General features: G+C 42.9%; 1 protein-coding gene across 2 annotated transcripts in view; it reads right to left on the bottom strand.

The window, feature by feature from the left end:
* The window catches only part of FBXW8 (F-box and WD repeat domain containing 8), a 144,056-nt gene that overhangs the window by 40,560 nt on the left and 84,681 nt on the right, over positions 1–18,815 (bottom strand). For both annotated transcript variants that reach the window (XM_056536853.1, XM_056536843.1), the window contains exons 5-6: positions 15,199–15,356; positions 889–1,085 (exon numbers count right to left, since the gene is read on the bottom strand). In XM_056536853.1, coding sequence (XP_056392828.1) covers positions 889–1,085; positions 15,199–15,356 — 355 coding nt within the window. The remainder of the gene's footprint in view (positions 1–888; positions 1,086–15,198; positions 15,357–18,815) is intronic.

Below are 18,815 nucleotides of genomic sequence, written 5' to 3'. Positions count from 1 at the left end.
TTCTGGACTACCAGTTGCCGGATTACCGAAAGTGATATCAATTTGCTATTTTTATCAATACTAGATATGGGTGTATGTTCTTAATATATTATATGTCATAAGTACATGTTTTCCTCGGCACAAGGGCCCAGTGCTAAGAGGTCAAATTGCATTATTATATATTTTAAATAAATATTTTTAATTTGTGTCTTATAATTGAAGCACAATCTAGTTTTTCATTATTACAACTATTCCTCTATGTATCAGGTAACTGATACTAGTCTTGAGGGGTTGGTTACTGTTTGAAAATAACATTTTAAATCCCTAACACCAGGTGTAGGTGTGCAACCTCCTTACCTCGGCTAGTTAATTGTGAGCTGCACACCCCCTTTTGTGTTTTGAATAGATTTGTAAATTACTTCAATTTAAAAATCTTAATTCTTCCAGTAATTACCAGATGCTGTATGTGCCACCAGAAGTTCTTTTCTTTTGGAATTTCCTTTCTAGCTGACCACAGTGCTCTCTGCTGACACCTCTGTCTGTCTCAGGAACTGTCAAGAGCAGGAGCAAATCCCCATAGCAAACCTCTTCCTACTCTTGACCGTTCTGTATCTTGCTGTGTAATTGCTGCTGCACATTTTCCTATCCATTGGTGTCATTGGGTAGCAATATCAGCATCGTATTTTGTTACCCATTGACTTCAATAGATAGGAAAATATGCAGCAGCAAAGTACAGCACATGTGACCCTACCCTCTTCTGACAAATGGGTTACATCTTTACTTACAAACGTGTTGCTTTAATAGGGTTTACGTACAGAACTTTCTAGAACAAGTACACCGATCATAACTGGATTAATGTGCAGAGAAAGAACTTTAATGACACAGATTTTACAATAAAAAGTAACGTACCAGTTTCTGGGTCTGGAAATTGCAGCTAGTTCTCCAGTAGCCTCGGTCATCAGGACTCTCTACTCGGATTTGGAAACTAGATGCTGTTGCTATAGCAGCCGTGTCTGGGCACAGTGCGAGTGCTTGGATCTTTTGGTTGTGTTGATAATGATGGATAGGTTCCCGTCCAACCAGAAGGCTCCAAATATCAATGGTACCTGCACAGCAGTGACAAAACCCTTGTTATTGCACCAAAGACAAAGCACAATTCTTCTGATAAAGTCTAATTCTTACCAGATTTCTCATTTATTTATTCTCCTTATTTTATAAAAAAAATATATAATTAATTTTTTTACCATCCATACATGAGAAAAGCAGCGATGGAGAGGGAGCAAGAATTTTTCTTTTTACCACCTGCCTGAGCACAATATACAAAAACATACAAAACATACAAAAACATTAGTCCTCAATAATTTAAAGATCTCTGCCTGCAATTATTCTTTAATTTCCTGAATAAAAATACAGTGAAGCCTCTCCAAAAGACCACCCCCTTACCCAGACCAGATTTTCTGGGACAGGTTTTTAGTTCAACATTTACTATGCATTCTTTGAGAAGACCACTTATCTAAAAGACCCCTTTTTTGGGGCATTTTTGAATAGTTTCTCAAAGAGATTTTAAAGGGGTACTCCAATGCTCCAGCTTTCTGAACATTTTGTTCAGAATGCTCGGAGCCAGAACCGTGATTGTGATGTCAGAACCACGCCCCCTCTTGACATCACACCATGCCCCCTCCATTCATGCCTATAGGAGGGGACGTGTCTGTGACACGCCCCCTTCCATAGACATAAATGGAGGGATTGTGGCATCACTAGGGGGCTTGGCCGTGAAGTCACAATCATTGCTGTAGAGACCTGGCGTTTGTTTAGAACGCCAGGTGCTGCGGGAGATCCCCCCCAAGCAGTGGGATACCCGCTACCAGGCATCTTATCTCCTTTAATGTATGGCCTGACCATGTGTTGTCAACCCAAGTACACAGCTGACCATAGTAACAGTATATCATGACAGGACAGATTTGTATTCACTGGAGGTACACAACAAAAGTTTGTAACAAGAAACTGCAAACAGGGATCTTGAAACATGTTGCATATTGAAGAGGTTATCTAGAACTTAAAAAGTGATGGTCTATTTTTGGGACAGAGCAATCAGTATTTGTATAGATCAGGAACCATATGTCAACTTCTGATCTTATTTAAAGGGGTACTCCGTTGGAAAACAAATGTTTTCAAATCAACTGGTGCCAGAAAGTTATACAGATCTAGAAGACTTTTAAGTAAAAAACAATATTAATTCTTCCAGTACTTATCAGCTGCTGTATACTAAGTTGTGTAGTTCTGTCCAGTCTGACCACAGTGCTCTCTGCTGGCACCTCTGTCCGTGTCAGGAATTGTCCAGAGTAGAAGCAAATCCCCATAGGAGACCTCTCCTGGTCTGGACAGTTATTGACACAGACAGAGGTGGCAGCAGAGAGCACTGTGGTCAAACTAGAAAGAACTACACAACTCCCTCTGGAGCATATAGCAGCTGATAAGTACTGGAAAGATTAAGATTTTTAAATAGAAGTACCGTATATACTCGAGTATAAGCCGACCCGAGTATAAGCCGAGACCCCTAATTTCAACCCAAAATCCCAGGAAAAGTTATTGACTCGAGTATAAGCCTAGGGTGGGAAATACATCATCCCCCCCTGTCATCATCCAGACCCGTCATTAACATCCTCATCATCATCACCGCCTGTCATCATCCAGACCCTCATCATCATCACCTGTCATCATCCCCTTGTCATCATCCCACACATCCCCCCTTCATCATCCCCTTGTCATCATCCCACACATCCCCCCTTCATCATCCCCTTGTCATCATCCCACACATCCCCCCTTCATCATCCCCTTGTCATCATCCCACACATCTCCCCTTCATCATCCCCTTGTCATCATCCCCACCCCCCTTCATCATCCCCTTGTAATCATCCCACACACCCCCCTTCATCATCCCACACCCCCCCCTTCATCATCCTCTTGTCATCATCCCACACCCCCCCCCCTTCATCATCCTCTTCTCATCATCCGCCCTCAGTGGTCTTCAACCTGCGGACCTCCAGAGGTTTCAAAACTACAACTCCCAGCAAGCCCGGGCAACCATCGGCTGTCCGGGCTTGCTGGGAGTTGTAGTTTTGAAACCTCCGGAGGTCCGCAGGTTGAAGACCACTGCGGCCTTCAACATCATCCAGCCCCCTCTCACCCCCTTTAGTTCTGAGTACTCACCTCCGCTCGGCGCTGGTCCGGTCCTGCAGGGCTGTCCGGAGAGGAGGTGGTCCGGTGGGATAGTGGTTCCGGGCTGCTATCTTCACCGGGGGCGCCTCTTCTCCACGCTTCCGGCCCGGAATAGAGGCGTTGCCTTGACAATGACGCAGAAGTACGTTGGCAATGAATGCACCTCTGCGTCGTTGTCAAGGCAACGTGACTATTCTGAGGCCGGGCCCGAAGCGCTTAGAAGAGGCCTCCCCGGTGAAGATAGCAGCCCGGAACCACTATCCCACCGGACGACCTCCTCTCCGGACAGTCCTGCAGCACCGGACCAGCGCCGAGCGGAGGTGAGTACTGTACAGAACTAAAGGGGGGTGAGAGGGGGCTGGATGATGTCGAAGGCCGCAGTGGTCTTCAACCTGCGGACCTCTGGAGGTTTCAAAACTACAACTCCCAGCAAGCCCGGACAGCCGATGGCTGCCCGGGCTTGCTGGGAGTTGTAGTTTTGAAACCTCTGGAGGTCCGCAGGTTGAAGACCACTGCGGGTGGAGAGTTCACTCGAGTATAAGCCGAGGGGGGTGTTTTCAGCACGAAAAATCGTGCTGAAAAACTCGGCTTATACTCGAGTATATACGGTAATTTATAATTCTGTTTAACTTTCTGGCACCAGTTGATTTGAAAACATTTTTTTAATGCTCCTCAGAACACAATTTCATACATGAAGATCTGAGTATATGGGGAAACACCAGACCCAAGGCCAGGGTCGCCATCAGAAATTTTGGGGCGTCTTACACAGCTCAAAGCCTGAGTCCCTTACCTCCCAACCACTCATGGCCGCCCCCAAGGCATGCCTGCTATCTTTCCCATCATCTATAAAAAAAAATTTAAACACAGGGCAAGAAAAACAAGAGCCTGTAAGTTCAATGAGGAAATTTCACCTTACATATTACCATTATACTGTTACTGACCAAATCCTTTATACTACAGAGCTTAAAGGAAAGCTGTCATCAGGGTCACCTGCACTAACCTGTCAGTACAAACAGGTAGTTCAGGTGACACTGATGACAACGGCACTTACCTTGTCCCGTTCTGGGTAGGTGATCTCCGGTAATCTTCTCGGTTATCTTCAGCTTCGGGCCTGGCTTAGAGCATAGGTAGAACTTTGAGACGTCAACGCTGCTGTTCTCTTCTGGGTGAGAACAGCAACAGTGATGTCACTAAGCTCCGCCTATGCTTCAAGCCAGGCCTGGAGCTGAAGATACCAGAGAAGATTATCGGCGATCCCCTGCACAGAATGGAACAAGGTAAGTACCGTTGTTATTAGTGTCACCTGCACTACCTGTCTGTACAGATAGGTTAGTGCAAGTGACACTGATGACTGTTACTTTGCTACTTTACTTCTTATCCCCTATACACAGGATTGGGGATAAGTGTCTGATCGCAAGGGGTCCGTAACAGCAGGTCTTCACTCCACAGCACCCCCTCCCCCTTATAACAGGTCTGCCCTCTCCAACCCCCCACCCCCACACACACACATAGCAGGACTCTCAGCCCCCATCTCCTCCACATATAGCAAGACTCTCAACCCCCCTCCTCTCCACATAAGAGACCACCCTGTCCAGTCCCTTTCTCTAACATAGCACAACTCTTTGCCCAGGTTCTCCTCTTACCCAGTGTAGCAGATCTTCCCCTGAGCAGCTTCTCTTCCTGTGTGCCGTCAGCAGGAGGAGCCAGAACCAGTGAGGAGAAGGCAGACAGTTGAGGCAGCAGTGAGCATCCTGTCTGTACAGTATGTAGTTCAGACTCTGTATCCTCCGGACCTCTGGTCACTGTGTCAGCTGTCAGTCTCAGGACCTGTGTGTGCTGCTGTAGCTGAGGTGCGCAGGTCCTGAGTTCTGACAGGTGGGTGCAGCGGGGCTGGGCCCCCTTGGGATCTCGGGACCCATACTGGGGTACCCCCCTAATGGCGTCCCTGCCCAAGGCTATTGTAGAAATCAAATTCATACTAACAGTTCTTTCTTGTATGGGATTCTTTAATGCCATTCACATATTGTGAAAATCCCCCATTTTTAAGACTGCTATACCATTCCACTTAGCTTTCCACCTTATGATAGGCCTTTTTTATTAGGTCTGTGGGGGTCTGACTCACCCCACCCCCATCAATCAGCTGTTTGAATGGGCTGAATCTTGTTCATTGTTTACTAGGCACAGTTCCATACATTTAGTAGCAGTTGTGCCTCCCCATTTAAGTAAATAGGACTGAGTTGCAATACCAGACACGGCTGCTAATAAAAGTATAAAGCTGTGTCTGGTTAACAGTCATGGGGCTGCAGTGCCAAGAGTCAGACTGCCACCTATCTAGTATTAAAGACATTAAAGTCCCAGATAATACCTTTAACAATTATTGTATAACAGATCCTGGTAGATAATATTCATTGGATTGGCCTAATTTTATTGGTGCTGTAGGAGGTTTCCACTTCCTACAACATATAATAGCAAAGCAGACTCCACTGCCTCACTGATATCAGAGTTATAATCTGCTTTTCCTTAATATACAACTTTAAAATACATTAGAGAATATTTACTAGCATCATGTCAAAAAATCTTTTCTAAAAAAAATAATGATAAAATAGCTGAATTTTATTTCTTATATCTGTATATAAATGGCTTTGTAGTATGCATTATTAGAAATACACAGGGATACAGTAATATTTTACCAACAAAACTTACTTTTATATCAATTTGCACACAAAATATGATCAATGTTCATTTGAGTATCATTTTAAGTAACTATTAAAAGGACATCAAAGCTGAATATGACTCTTGAAAAAAAGAATACAGAAGATACATTAGCATTTTATTGAACCTACGAAAGCAAGCAACATTTTGATAAAAGAGGACATAAAACACTAGATTTAGCTGTTGGCCCATGTTGCCTGTCAACCATCTTTGCACAAATCATATTCCATCATAGTCCCTAACCAGACACAAGTTCCAAATACTCCCCAGCCCCCCCCCCCCCCCCCTCCCTGTCACTATTACAAGGCATCAGTTAGGACATAAATCACCCTTTCTAGAGCTGTACCTTCAAAATGTGACAAACAAGAACTTAAAAAGCATCATAACTGTGAGAATCTCATTCCATGCCAACTTAATGAATGGAGAGGCTTAAATAGGATCTCGCTCTTTTCTGAAACCAGTTAGACAATTATTTACCTTTTAAGCAATTAATGCAATTACAATTTACGAAGAAGTTATCCAGGAGCAGTTCTGCTGAAAGCGTCAAATCTCCTCGGGGACCCTTTAGACTTGGGGCTCATCTTTAGGCGGAGGACTAATTGCATCTTTGGCTTTGTGCTCTCGATACGAGGCAGCTAATTGTTTAGGTAAATAGCAGATTAATTTAAATATGCATTGCTAATAATAAAAGCAAATGGCCTCCATTACGTTTGTTGCTCCCAGGCCAATTGCTATAAATCTTCCACCCAAGACCATTAGGTTGGAGGGGGAGGTGTGGATGGTCCACATTACTTCACAGCAGTAGCACTTTCTAGACATCAAACAGCACTTTTTGAAAGCAAGCATAAATCAGCTTAAACTCATTAGGTACCATTTGCGCTGCTTACTGTTTCATTATTGCTCTCCTTTGGGAGAAGCAGCTGGCATCTCTACCCGATCCATAAAGATTTTTTTCCCCCCTTAACATTGAACTTTAAAAAGGGTGAGATATTGGTGACAGATAACTTATGAAGGATGTTTTGAGCAACCAAAAATGTCTGGAGCAAAGTTTATTATGTGCCCCTGTGTTGCTTGTTCAACAAATGATGCTATGAGTTATGAAATTTCACAATGGTGCAATATAAACTATAGTAACAATCAATAAGAATGAACAGGACATCACTCACCGGGGTAAAGTGCTGTAATCTTTATTTTCTTAGGTGCATACGTCCGGGGTGCACGCGGACAAGTTCAGGGACGCAGCTTTGTCTGACAAGCTGCGTCCCTGAACCCGTCCATGTGCACGTCCTGTTCATTCTTATTCATTGTTACTATAGAAGACTAAGTTTCTCATGGACTTGGAACCCCAGAGGTTAATGTGTTAACCGGCTGCAGAGTTACTGGTAGAGTGATTACAAGTGCGCTGTGCTAAGCGCTAGGGGGCAAGCCTCTATATTGCCTGGGGTAGTGGTGCCAACGAACTCTTTCTTTCATTAAACAATATAAACTATTTCATCTGTCAAATTTACATATTCTGTAAAGGTGTACTGGCTGCGATGAAGTTATTAGAATCTAGTAAAGGCATAGCAACAAGAAACGCAGCACTATAGATACTTTGTAATACAGACGGCACCACACATACTGGACGGCTTCGATCAAGAGCTGTCAAATACAGTGTTGGAAGCCTGTGGCGATACTCTGGTAACATATCGGCGTACAGAGAAAAGTTCTAAAAGGGGCCATGTCCCCCTCATATCCAATCTGCGACACATGGAATGAGGTGTGATGTATGAAAGCTACAGGCTGCTTTAGTTCCCTCTGATGTGGCCAGCAGCCAAACAGAGCCAAGCCTGGCAGCAGATGGGGTCTTGGCATCACCCTACCAGTCCCTGCATTAGCAGCATCTGCTCATTACCTGGCACGATGGACGCTTCCATCCACCTCCCCCTCCTGCTTCCTGCCCACCCTATGAGCCCCAATCAAAGAAGCAGCGATGAACTACATCTGAACGCTATTATCTTGGGTGAAGAAAAGCATATTCCCAAAATAATACAGAAACAAATATACAAAAGCAAATACAACAAGTGTCAGCGACATAGTGTACTTTATATCACAGGTAAACTACCGGAAAAATATTTTCCAAAGGGATGTGAACGGAATTCCTGATTTATTTATATTTTCCTATAAATAACACACTCTAAAGTTGTTACATACTCTATTGCTTATACAGAACTAGCAGAAAACAAATGATTCTAAGTTGCCATGTAAGGCTGGGTTCACACTACGTACTTGACTCCATTCAATGTTTCCGTTACAGTATGTTTAATTTTGCTGTATACAAAACTGTAATCCATTACGCTATTGTTTATGGCAAAAAAGTACATTGCAATACTTTTTTTTTATAATGTAAGTAAATAGTTAACGTATTTTGCTGTATGGTATAAAGCCGCATCCGTTTTTTGCATACGATAATGTGTAAAGTTTTTCCTTTTGAAGTGTGAACCCACCCCTACACTGCAGGAATAAACTGAATATACTACCGCTATGTCATAGGGCGTAAAAGACAATTTTTTATTAATTATAACTACTATAACCCTTATTATGTCTTATGTCTGTTTTTATGTTTCAGGACTGAATATGAGCATTAAAAGACACACACACACACATACATATATTAGGGATCGACCGATATCGTTTTTTTAGGGCCGATACCGATAATCGGGGGAGGTTAGGGCCTATAGCCGATAACGTATACCGATATTCCGGTATAAGTTATCGGCTATTTACCCCCCCCCCCCCCCCCGCGACACCGCTGCAGATCATTGATTTAAAGCGGGGCGGTGCGGGGGGCAGGGCATTATCGGCAAGGTAACTGCCGAGACCGATAATGCCCAAAATCATGATTATCGGCCGATAATATCGGCCATACCGATAATCGGTTGATCCCTAATATATATATATATATATATAGATATACTGTACATATACAGTGATCCCTCAACTTACAATGGCCTCAACATACAATGTTTTTTTCTGGACCACTGTAACTTGAAACCAGACTCAACATACAATGATACAGACAGTCCAGATCTGTGAAACGTGTCACAACTGGAGGAACTGACTAATCAGAATGGGCATTTTACTGGTAAATCACCTCCATTACTGAAGTGCATGCACTGACTGGCTGTCTGGTAGCGCCCCCTACAGTACAGGGAGGAACTACAAGTGCCAGGGTTAGCTGCTCCTTTGGACACCAAGTAAGGGTGGCTCCATTTGGAGCACTGTGTGCACTGTGTGTACTGTATAGGACCCTGAAGAAGCACCTGTCCTCTACATAAACCATTGTTTCCCAACCAGGGTGCCTCCAGCTGTCGCAAAACTACAACTCCCAGCATTCTGGGAGTTGTAGTTTTGCAACAGCTGGAGGTGCCCTGGTTGGGAAACACTGACAGACCGTGATTTACAGCTCCCCGCAAATCTTTCTTGCTTTTATATGTAAGGACTTTCTTTATCTATATTAGGTATCCACTTATTTTTCTTTAATCCTCCCTTTTTCCTATTTTCGGATGACATTTTGGTGGCTTCAGAACCAATTACCAGGTTTCCATAGAGTTATGGTCTCAACATACAATGGTCGTCCTGGAACCAATTAATATTGTAACTTGAGGGACCACTGTATATATATTTATTTATAAATATATATATATATATTGTACATACATCAATTTGATTAAAGATGATATTAAAGTGTCACGGTTGGAAACACCGACAGGGTTAATATTTTGCCATTTATTACAAGACAATGTTGGCTGCAGCACATACCTGGCACCACAGAGCCTCCGAGCTCTAAAGCCTCAGAAGAATTGAAAACGAGTTTAATGGGTGCTGTGCTTGTGCGCTTTTCTAATGCACATGAAAAAAATAGACATGGCAGCCAACGCGGCCACTCAGAGTAAAAAGAGTGTTCTTATGTGCATAGCGCAAAGCAAGACACAGCTGTTTTATTGTCTTCACTAAAAGACCTTCATCCTGCTATAAAATTAACCTCTTAGTATTAAACACATGAAACAGTTTTAAGTTGATACTTGTAAAGGATGAGCAGAATATGAAAAAGGTTTCTGAAGCCATTTCACTGACAGAGCTAACCTTGCAGGTGCACTATATGCAAACACTATAGTGTATATAAAAGGTCTATGGCGTTTATTAATAATCAGTTTTTTGGGATATTTATTTCTAATCTGAGAAACCAGTGACATGACATCTCATGACAACCCTACAACTGCGCTATAACAGGTTTCCAGTGTTCAGCTGACCCTAAGGGTATGTTCATACAAAGGAAATGTGGAATCGGCACTTATTTTGCATGGAATTTGCCATGAAAAAAAAAGCGCTAAAATGAAAAAATCCCAATGATATTGGGCTTTTCCACACAGATTTCACCGGAAACTTCCACTGAAATCAATGAGAGACCGCTGCAAGTGGATTTTTTTATACTTTATTCTAAGGGAGATTTCTTTTTGTTTACTAGGGAGGGGTGTGTGTGTGAAATATTTATGGATTCTGGTTCCATTCAGTTAGGCTCTGTTCACAATTGCATGATGGCTTCAGTTCAGAGCTATGACAATTTTGTACAATCAGTTCTCAAACAGATACCAGGGAACCGTGACAAAGTACACAGGCTCTAAAGGGGTCTGTTGGTTTCTGGTATCTTTTTCGATGTAAGACTAATGAAGACTGTGCTATTCTTTGCATTCACAATAACAGAAATCCTAATGGGAACCCTGACAGATCTCCAGAATGGTTATGTGAATGCAGCCTTAGATATACAGTAAGGGTAGGGTCACACTTGCCGTATTTTGCTACCCATTGAGTTCAATGGGTAGGAAATATGAATTCTCATCTTAACTCCGGCGTGGCACCCCAGTCAACCGGTGCATGGACCGAACTCCACTCTATGCCGGATGACGAGCGACCACAGCTATCATGCCCCCTCCATTCACGTCTATGGGTAGGGGTGTGATGGCTGTGTACTTCTGCTCCACAGGCGTCATGCCCCCTCCCATAAACAAGAATAGAGGGGCGTGATAGCTGTGTTGACATCACAAACACGGAAGCCGCCAAGTCAGTGTTCTGAACATAAATGTTCAGAATGCTGGGGTGCCGTCCCGGGGAGTCCCAGCGGGCACACATCCAGAGGATAGGGGATAAGATGTCTAAGGGCAAGGTACCCCTTTAACCCGTTCAGGACCCATGACGTAACGGTACGTCCCGACACCCTGGGTCTTAAGGACCAATGACGTACAGTTACGTCATGGGCAGTTCCGGTCCCCGCCGGGCGGGGATCGGAGCGGGATGGCTGCTGAAATCATTCAGCAGGCATCCCGTGCAAATGCCCAGGGGGGTCATTAGACCCCCCATGTCGGCGATCGCGACAAATCGCAAGTGAATTCACACTTGCGATTTGCGCGATTCCGGGTCATTACGGGTCTATAGTGACCCGGAATGTAAGGGGGATCGCGGGTGTCTAAGACACCCACGATCCCCCTGAAGCGATAGGAGTGAGGTTGCAGGGTTGCCACACCTCCTATCCCTGCTATTGGTGGTCTAGACGCGACCACCAATAGCAGATCGGGGGCGGGGGGGTTTACTTTCGTTTTCCCCGTACTGCCCTCCCACAATAGGCGGGGCAGGACGGGGAAATGACGGGGACTGGCGCCGAAGATCCACTTACCGATCCGGGCGGGCGACGGAGGCTGCGGGCGACGGAGATCGGCGGGCGGCGATGACGTGCGGCTGGATCCGACGGAAGCCGGTGAGTTGCCTAGCAACATCTGGAGGGTACAGTTTGAGACCATTATACAGTAGTCTCTAACTGTAGCCCTCCAGATGTTGCAAAACTACAACTCCCAGCATGCCCAGACAGCTGTTTGGGCATGCTGGAATATGTAGTTTTGCAACAGCTGGAGGGCTACAGTTTGAGACCACTATATAGTGGTCCCTAAACTGTAGCCCTCCAGATCTTGCAAAACTACAACTCCTAGCATTCCCAAACAACTGTTTGCTGTCAGGGCATGCTGGGAATTGTAGTTTTGCAACAGCTGGAGGACCACAGTTTGGAGATCACTTTGCAGTGTTCTCTAAGACTGTAGCCCTCCAGATGTTGCAAAACTGCAAATCCCAGCATGTACTAACAGCAATCAGCTGTCTCAGCATGCTGGGAGTTGTAGTTGCGTACCTCCAGCTATTGCATAACTACATCTCCCAGCATGCCCGTCGGCGATCAGTACATGCTGGGAGTTGTAGTTTTGCAACAGCTGGAGGCACACTGGTTAGAAAATGCTGAGTTAGGTAACAGAACCTAACTGAAGGTTTTCCAACCAGTGTGCCTCCAGCTGTTGCAAAAGTACAACTCCCAGCATACACGGTCTGTCAGTACATGCTGGGAGTTGTAGTTTTGAAACAGCTGGAGGTTTGCCCCCCCCCCCCCCCCCCCCCATGTGAACGTACAGGGTACATTCACACGGGCAGGCTTACAGTAAGTTTCCTGCTTCAAGTTTGGGCAGCGGCAAATTTTTCGCTGCAGCTCAAACTCCTAGCATGAAACTCACCGTAACATGCCAGTGCGAATGTACCCTAAAAACACTACACTACACTAACACATAATAAAGGGTAAAACACTACATATACACCCCTTACACTGTCCCCCCCAATAAAAATGAAAATCGTATTGTATGGCAGTGTTTCCAAAACGGAGCCTCCAGCTGTTGCAAAACAACAACTCCCAGCATTTCCGGACAGCCACTGACTGTCCAGGCATGCTGGGAATTTAGCAACAGCTGGAGGCACCCTGTTTGGGAATCACTGGCGTAGAATACCCCTATGTCCACCCCTATGCGATCCCTAATTTAGTCCTCAAATGCGCATGGCGCTCTCTCACTTTGGAGCCCTGTCGTATTTCAAGGAAACAGTTTAGGGCCACATATGGGGTATCTCCGAACTCGGGAGAAATTGCACTACAAATATTGGGGGGCTTTTTCTCCTTTTACCCCTTATGAAAATGAAAAGTTGGGGCTACACCAGCTTGTTAGTGTAAAAAAAAAAAAAAAATTCATACTAACATGCTGGTGTTGACCTATACTTTTTATTTTCACAAGCGTTAAAAGGAAAAAAAGACCCCCAAAATTTGTAACGCAATTTCTCCTGAGTATAGAAATACCCCATATGTGGGTGTAAAATACTCTGCGGGCGCATAACATGGCTCAGGAGTGAGAGTGCACTATGTACATTTGAGGCCTAAATTGGTGATTTGCACAGGGGTGGATGATTTTACAGCGGTTCTTACATAAACGCAAAAATATAAATACCCACATGTGACCCCATTTTGGAAACTACACCCCTCATGGAATGTAATAAGGGGTACAGTGAGCATTTACGCCCCACAGGTGTCTGACAGATTTTTGGAAAAGTGGTCCGTGAAAATGAAAAATTTTATTTTTCATTTGCACAGCCCACTGTTCCAAAGATCTGTCAAACGCCAGTGGGGTGTAAATACTCACTGCACCCCTTATTAAATTCTGTGAGGGGTGTAGTTTCCAAAATAGGGTCACATGTGGGGGGGGGGGGGGTCCACTGTTCTGGCACCACGGGGGGCTTTGTAAACGCACATGGCCCCTGACTTCCATTCCAAACAATTTTTTTCCCAAAAGCTCAATGGCGCTCCTTCTCTTCTGAGCATTGTAGTGCGCCAGCAGAGCACTTGACGTCCACACATGGGGTATTTCCATACTCAGAAGAGATGGGGTTACAAATTTTGGGGGGTCTTTTCTGCTATTAACCCTTGCAAAAATGTGAAATTTGAGGGGAAGCGCACATTTTAGTGAATTTTTTTTTTTTTTTTTTTACATATGCAAAAGTCGTGAAACCCCTGTGGGGTATTAAGGCTCACTTTATTCCTTGTTACGTTCCTCAAGGGGTCTAGATTCCAAAATGGTATGCCATGTGGGGTTTTATTGCTGTTCTGGCACCATAGGGGCTTCCTAAATGCGACTTGCCCCCCCGAGCAAAATTTGCTCTCAAAAAGCCAAATATGACTCCTTCCCTTCTGAGCATTGTAGTTCACCCGTAGTGCACTTCAGGTATACTTTTGGGGTACCTCCATACTCAGAAGAGATGGGGTTACAAATTTTGGGAGGTCTTTTCTGCTATTAACCCTTGCAAAAAAGTGAAATTTGGGGGGAAACACACATTTTAGTGAAAAAAATTATTATTTTTTTTTACATATGCAAAAGTCGTGAAACACCAGTGGGGTATTAAGGCTCACTTTATTCCTTGTTACGTTCCTCAAGGGGTCTAGTTTCCAATTGGCATGGCATGTGTTTTTTTTTTGCTGTTCTGGTACCATAGGGGCTTCCTAAAGGCAACATGCCCCCCAAAAACTATTTCAGAAAAAACGTACTCTCCAAAATCCCCTTGTCGCTCCTTTGCCCTCTACTGCGCCCGCCGAACAATTTACATAGACATATGAGGTATGTGCTTACTCGAGAGAAATTGGGCTACAAACATAAGTATAAATTTGCTCCTTTTACCCCTTGTAAAAATTCAAAAATTGGGTCTACAAGAACATACGAGTGTAAAAAATGAAGATTGTGAATTTTCTCTTTCACTTTGCTGCTATTCCTGTGAAATACCTAAAGGGTTAAAACACTTACTGAATGTCATTTTGAATACTTTGGGGGGTGCAGTTTTTATAATGGGGTCATTTGTGGGGTATTTCTAATATGAACACCCTTCAAATCCACTTCAAACCTGAACTGGTCCCTGAAAAATTGTGAGTTTGAAAATTTTGTGAAAAATTGGAAAATTGCTGCTGAACTTTGAAGCCCTCTGGTGTCTTCCAAAAGTAAAAACACGTCAATTTTATGATGCAAACATAAAGTAGACATATTGTATATGTGAATCAAAATTTTTTTTATTTGGAATATCCATTTTCCTTACAAGCAGAGAGCTTCAAAGTTAGAAAAATGCTAAATTTTCAAATTTTTCATCAAATTTTGGGATTTTTCACCAAGAAATGATGCAAGTTACCATAAAATTTTACCACTATGTTAAAGTAGAATATGTCACGAAAAAACAATCTCGGAATCAGAATGATAACTAAAAGCATTCCAGAGTTATTAATGTTTAAAGTGACAGTGGTCAGATGTTCAAAAAATGGCCGGGTCCTACAGTGAAAAATGGCTGGGTCCTTAAAGGGTTAAGAAGCCTAAAGAATACCACTGTAATATTGTGCAGATATCAGATCTATATTACCATTGTCATATGCTGCCACAGCCAAAGACTTGTTTATTTTCACAAATGAGACGTGGTGGCTTAGTCCAGAATCATCAGATGAATGGGACGTTTCAAGAAAAGATTCTGCAAGACCAGAGGTTCGCGTATCCCACAAACGGACATCTCCAGAGGTGTATCTAGAAAACATAGGAAATTAAGAAAGAAGGTGAAAGTTTGTTCAAAGAATCTATAGGAATATGAAAATAAAGTCTACATTAAAAGGAATAATTAGTTAAAACACTGGGGCAAGTTTACTAATAATAGCTAACATTTAGTATGAACTTAGGCTAGACAGTCTAAAATTGGGTCAGACTTATCACAATAACAAATGGAGGTTAGAATAGACAAGGTTTATGAAACTTTAAAACACCTATTACCTCCAGTCTTTTTTTAATATATCCCTCAGTACCTAATCCTGACCATGTACATCTAATTTTTATGTGTCTAGCACCTTTATTTGTTTTTTATTACACTTTTAATTTAGCTCACTAGTCTGAATTCCTCTCAAAGGGAGGGGGCGTGGCCTCACTGTGCAGGTCTCTGCCCCCTCCCTCAGTATGCTGTCTGCTCACATCTCCCCTAGCATTAGCAAAACTACAACTCCCAGCTTATCCTCACTGACAGTAGCGGGACACAAGCTGACAGTGGGAGGATTTTTCCTCCAGCTGTGATCCCTGCGCTCACAGCTGTCAATCAAGGAAGTGTGTCCATGACATGGTGATGATGCATGGACACAGCAGGACTAGTATGTGTCCAAGCAGGCGGGGGGGGGGGGCAGTTCTTTGGCTTTTTCAGTATGAAATACTGAAAATTTTCTATTGAAAGCAATTGTAAAATCTATGGGTTTTGTATGCTTTACAACATATCAAAAGTTTTTGTATCTGACAGTGCCCATTTAAGCTCAGTCAGGTAAGGATGGATAGGGACCATCAGTAGAACTCAGTAGCCATTTTCAGGTCTTTCAAGAGATGTATGACTGGGTTCAAGTAGGCCTCTGGTTGAGCCACTCACATTCACAGAGTTCCCCTAACCCAGTCATGCTTTGCCTTGGCTTTGTGCATGAGGTCACGGTCTTTTTGGAACGTGAACCTTCAGCCCAGAGCTCACTGGATTAGGTTTTCATTAAGACTGTATCTGTACTTTGTACCACTCAGCTTTCCCTCAACCCTGACCAGTCTCCCTATCTCAGCCACTGAAAAACACCCCTACAACATAATGCTGCCACCACCATGCTTCACTGTAGGCATGGTATTAGGCCAGTGATCAACAGTACAGTGCCTAGTTTTTCTTATTTATTTATTTTCCCTGCAAACTCCATGTGGGCCTTCATGTGTTTTTTTAGAGAACAGTGGCTTATTTCTGTCCACTCTTTAATAAAGCCCAGATTGGGGAGTGCTGCAATAATGGTTGACTTTATGGAAGTTTGTCCGATTTGCACACAGGATCTTTGAATATTAAACACTGGGTTTTTGGTCAGCTATCTTTCCAACATAACAAAATGTAAAAAAGGGTGAAAGGGACTTTTCAAATGCATTGTATGCCGCCCTCTTGCATGTTCCAGCTTGTCTTTTAGGCATGTATTAAAGTCTTGAACACATGAAGAATGTATGTTCAGTGATAAACTACCAAAAATCCATCACAGGGTCAGTGAGCCAATGTCACCAAACACCAGATCATAGTCTGGAATACTTTTGGAACGGAAGAGGTAAAATGAAATTTTCATGGCCCATAAGATGAGTTTTAAGAGGAAGAGAAAAAGCTTGAAAACATTCTCTCACTAATGTAAAACCAGAAATAAACATATCGTGGAAGATGAAGTGGACGGAGTGAAGAGCAGCACTTTTGTATATGATGACTATTAAAGGCTCAACAACAGGAGATGCTACACTTGTCTTTGTGTAAATAAAAAAAAAAATCAAAGACCCTGATCAAAGGTTGTTGCCTTGCAGGACCATCAGAATAAAGATAAAGTTCTACTATAGGGAACGGTGAAAAAGTATTTTTTTGTAGTTATGCGGTTATGCCTCTATAAATGAGCTATGCATAAAATCAAGTTCAAACATTTATTAGATACTGTTATATTAATCACTACATATTGGTTATTTTTGATGACTATAACATCTGATGGGATCATTCTGCATTATACAGATAAACACAGCATAAAGGCCAAGTTTCCAGCACCTAAGGGCACACCTGGCCCAGTCCTACCTTCCACATTTCATTCTATGCTAACAAAACAATTACTTATAAAAAAAAATATGGAATTAAAGAGCCCAGTCTGAGATGTGACATGGCACAGTTGCTAATATTTTTTAACATGCCTCATTAGGAGACAGTTTTGTTTTGTTTTTGTACACATATAGCAGCTGAGTAGCCGTGTGACAGCTGAGGAGTATAGTAGCATAATCTGTCTAATGCATTTTCTGGAACTAGCAGGTCACACTGGCAGTGTCTCCTTCATGTCCCATGCTTCCAAAGCTAGATAAAGCTTGACCAACAAAGTAGTGGTTAAGGGAAGGATTAGAGAAAAAGTTTGTATTATATTTGGCATTTATTTGAGGAAAGACTGCAGTTGTGAGCTGGATTGTGTACCTAATGAAGTGGCATTAAAAAAGCAAAGAGGAAGTGTCCAGAACAGGAAAAAAATAATGCCAGCTTTTAAGCCAGCCTGGCTAACATACAGACAGATATCATGCAGTACAAAGAGGTCCAGCGGTGGGAGAAAAATAGCCGCAATCTCCCTCCAGGGCCCCAGATGTCTTCATCGAGGTCTTGTGCCAACCACAGTCAAATGATGGAGAAATGGTGCTGACAGGCCGGCTAATTGTCAGCCGTTGGGCACTCAATTTTGGCCTCCATATTTTTAGGCATTTTAGTATTTACTGCTGACAACACCTTAAAGGTACCGTAAATAACATAATTGTTTATTGGTTCTAGTAAATACAAGCTTCTAAATAAACATTAACAGTTACAGACAAGAAGTAGAAGTAGCATTTCCAAAGTGTAGTGTGCCAGTACTGTTCCAATAAGAGACCTAGATTTCAATATTAATTTGTAAACTGCATTCATATAGAGATCTTTAGTCGGTTATAGGCTTTTAATAAATATACAACCACAATAATGATATAAACAATGCTTAAATCATTATATATATCACAAAAGAAGATGTCCGGCACTCAGGGAATAACAGGTAAAACTTGTAGATGGGCTTTATTCAGAACGCAATAGGCAGGACAATATCTGACGCGTTTCGCACGCTCAGGTGCTTAGTCGTAGATAGACACACATTCAAAAGTATGTGTTAAAATACACGAGTTTGGTCACATGACCACATGAATCTTAATTAAAACAGTAAATTACAAAACATGGAACTGGGAATCCCTGTTATATCTAGGGGAGAGTTCACATGCGGGCGCACGTGTTGCGATAGTTTTGGTTCCTCACCAGACTAATTTCTCTCCACAACTTTATCTATGTTTATACATATATTTATAAAGAAGGTACTTTGAACTGGTAGTTTAAGGAGTGGTACAAACTATTCACTATATGACTATTAAACACATGACATGTACCTCTAAGTGTGAACTCTTTCCTAT

The sequence above is a fragment of the Hyla sarda genome, chromosome 1 (genome assembly GCF_029499605.1).
Source record: "Hyla sarda isolate aHylSar1 chromosome 1, aHylSar1.hap1, whole genome shotgun sequence".
Lineage (NCBI taxonomy): Eukaryota > Metazoa > Chordata > Amphibia > Anura > Hylidae > Hyla > Hyla sarda.
Note: the sequence above shows the minus strand (reverse complement) of the source record. Positions and strands in the feature narration are given on the sequence as shown.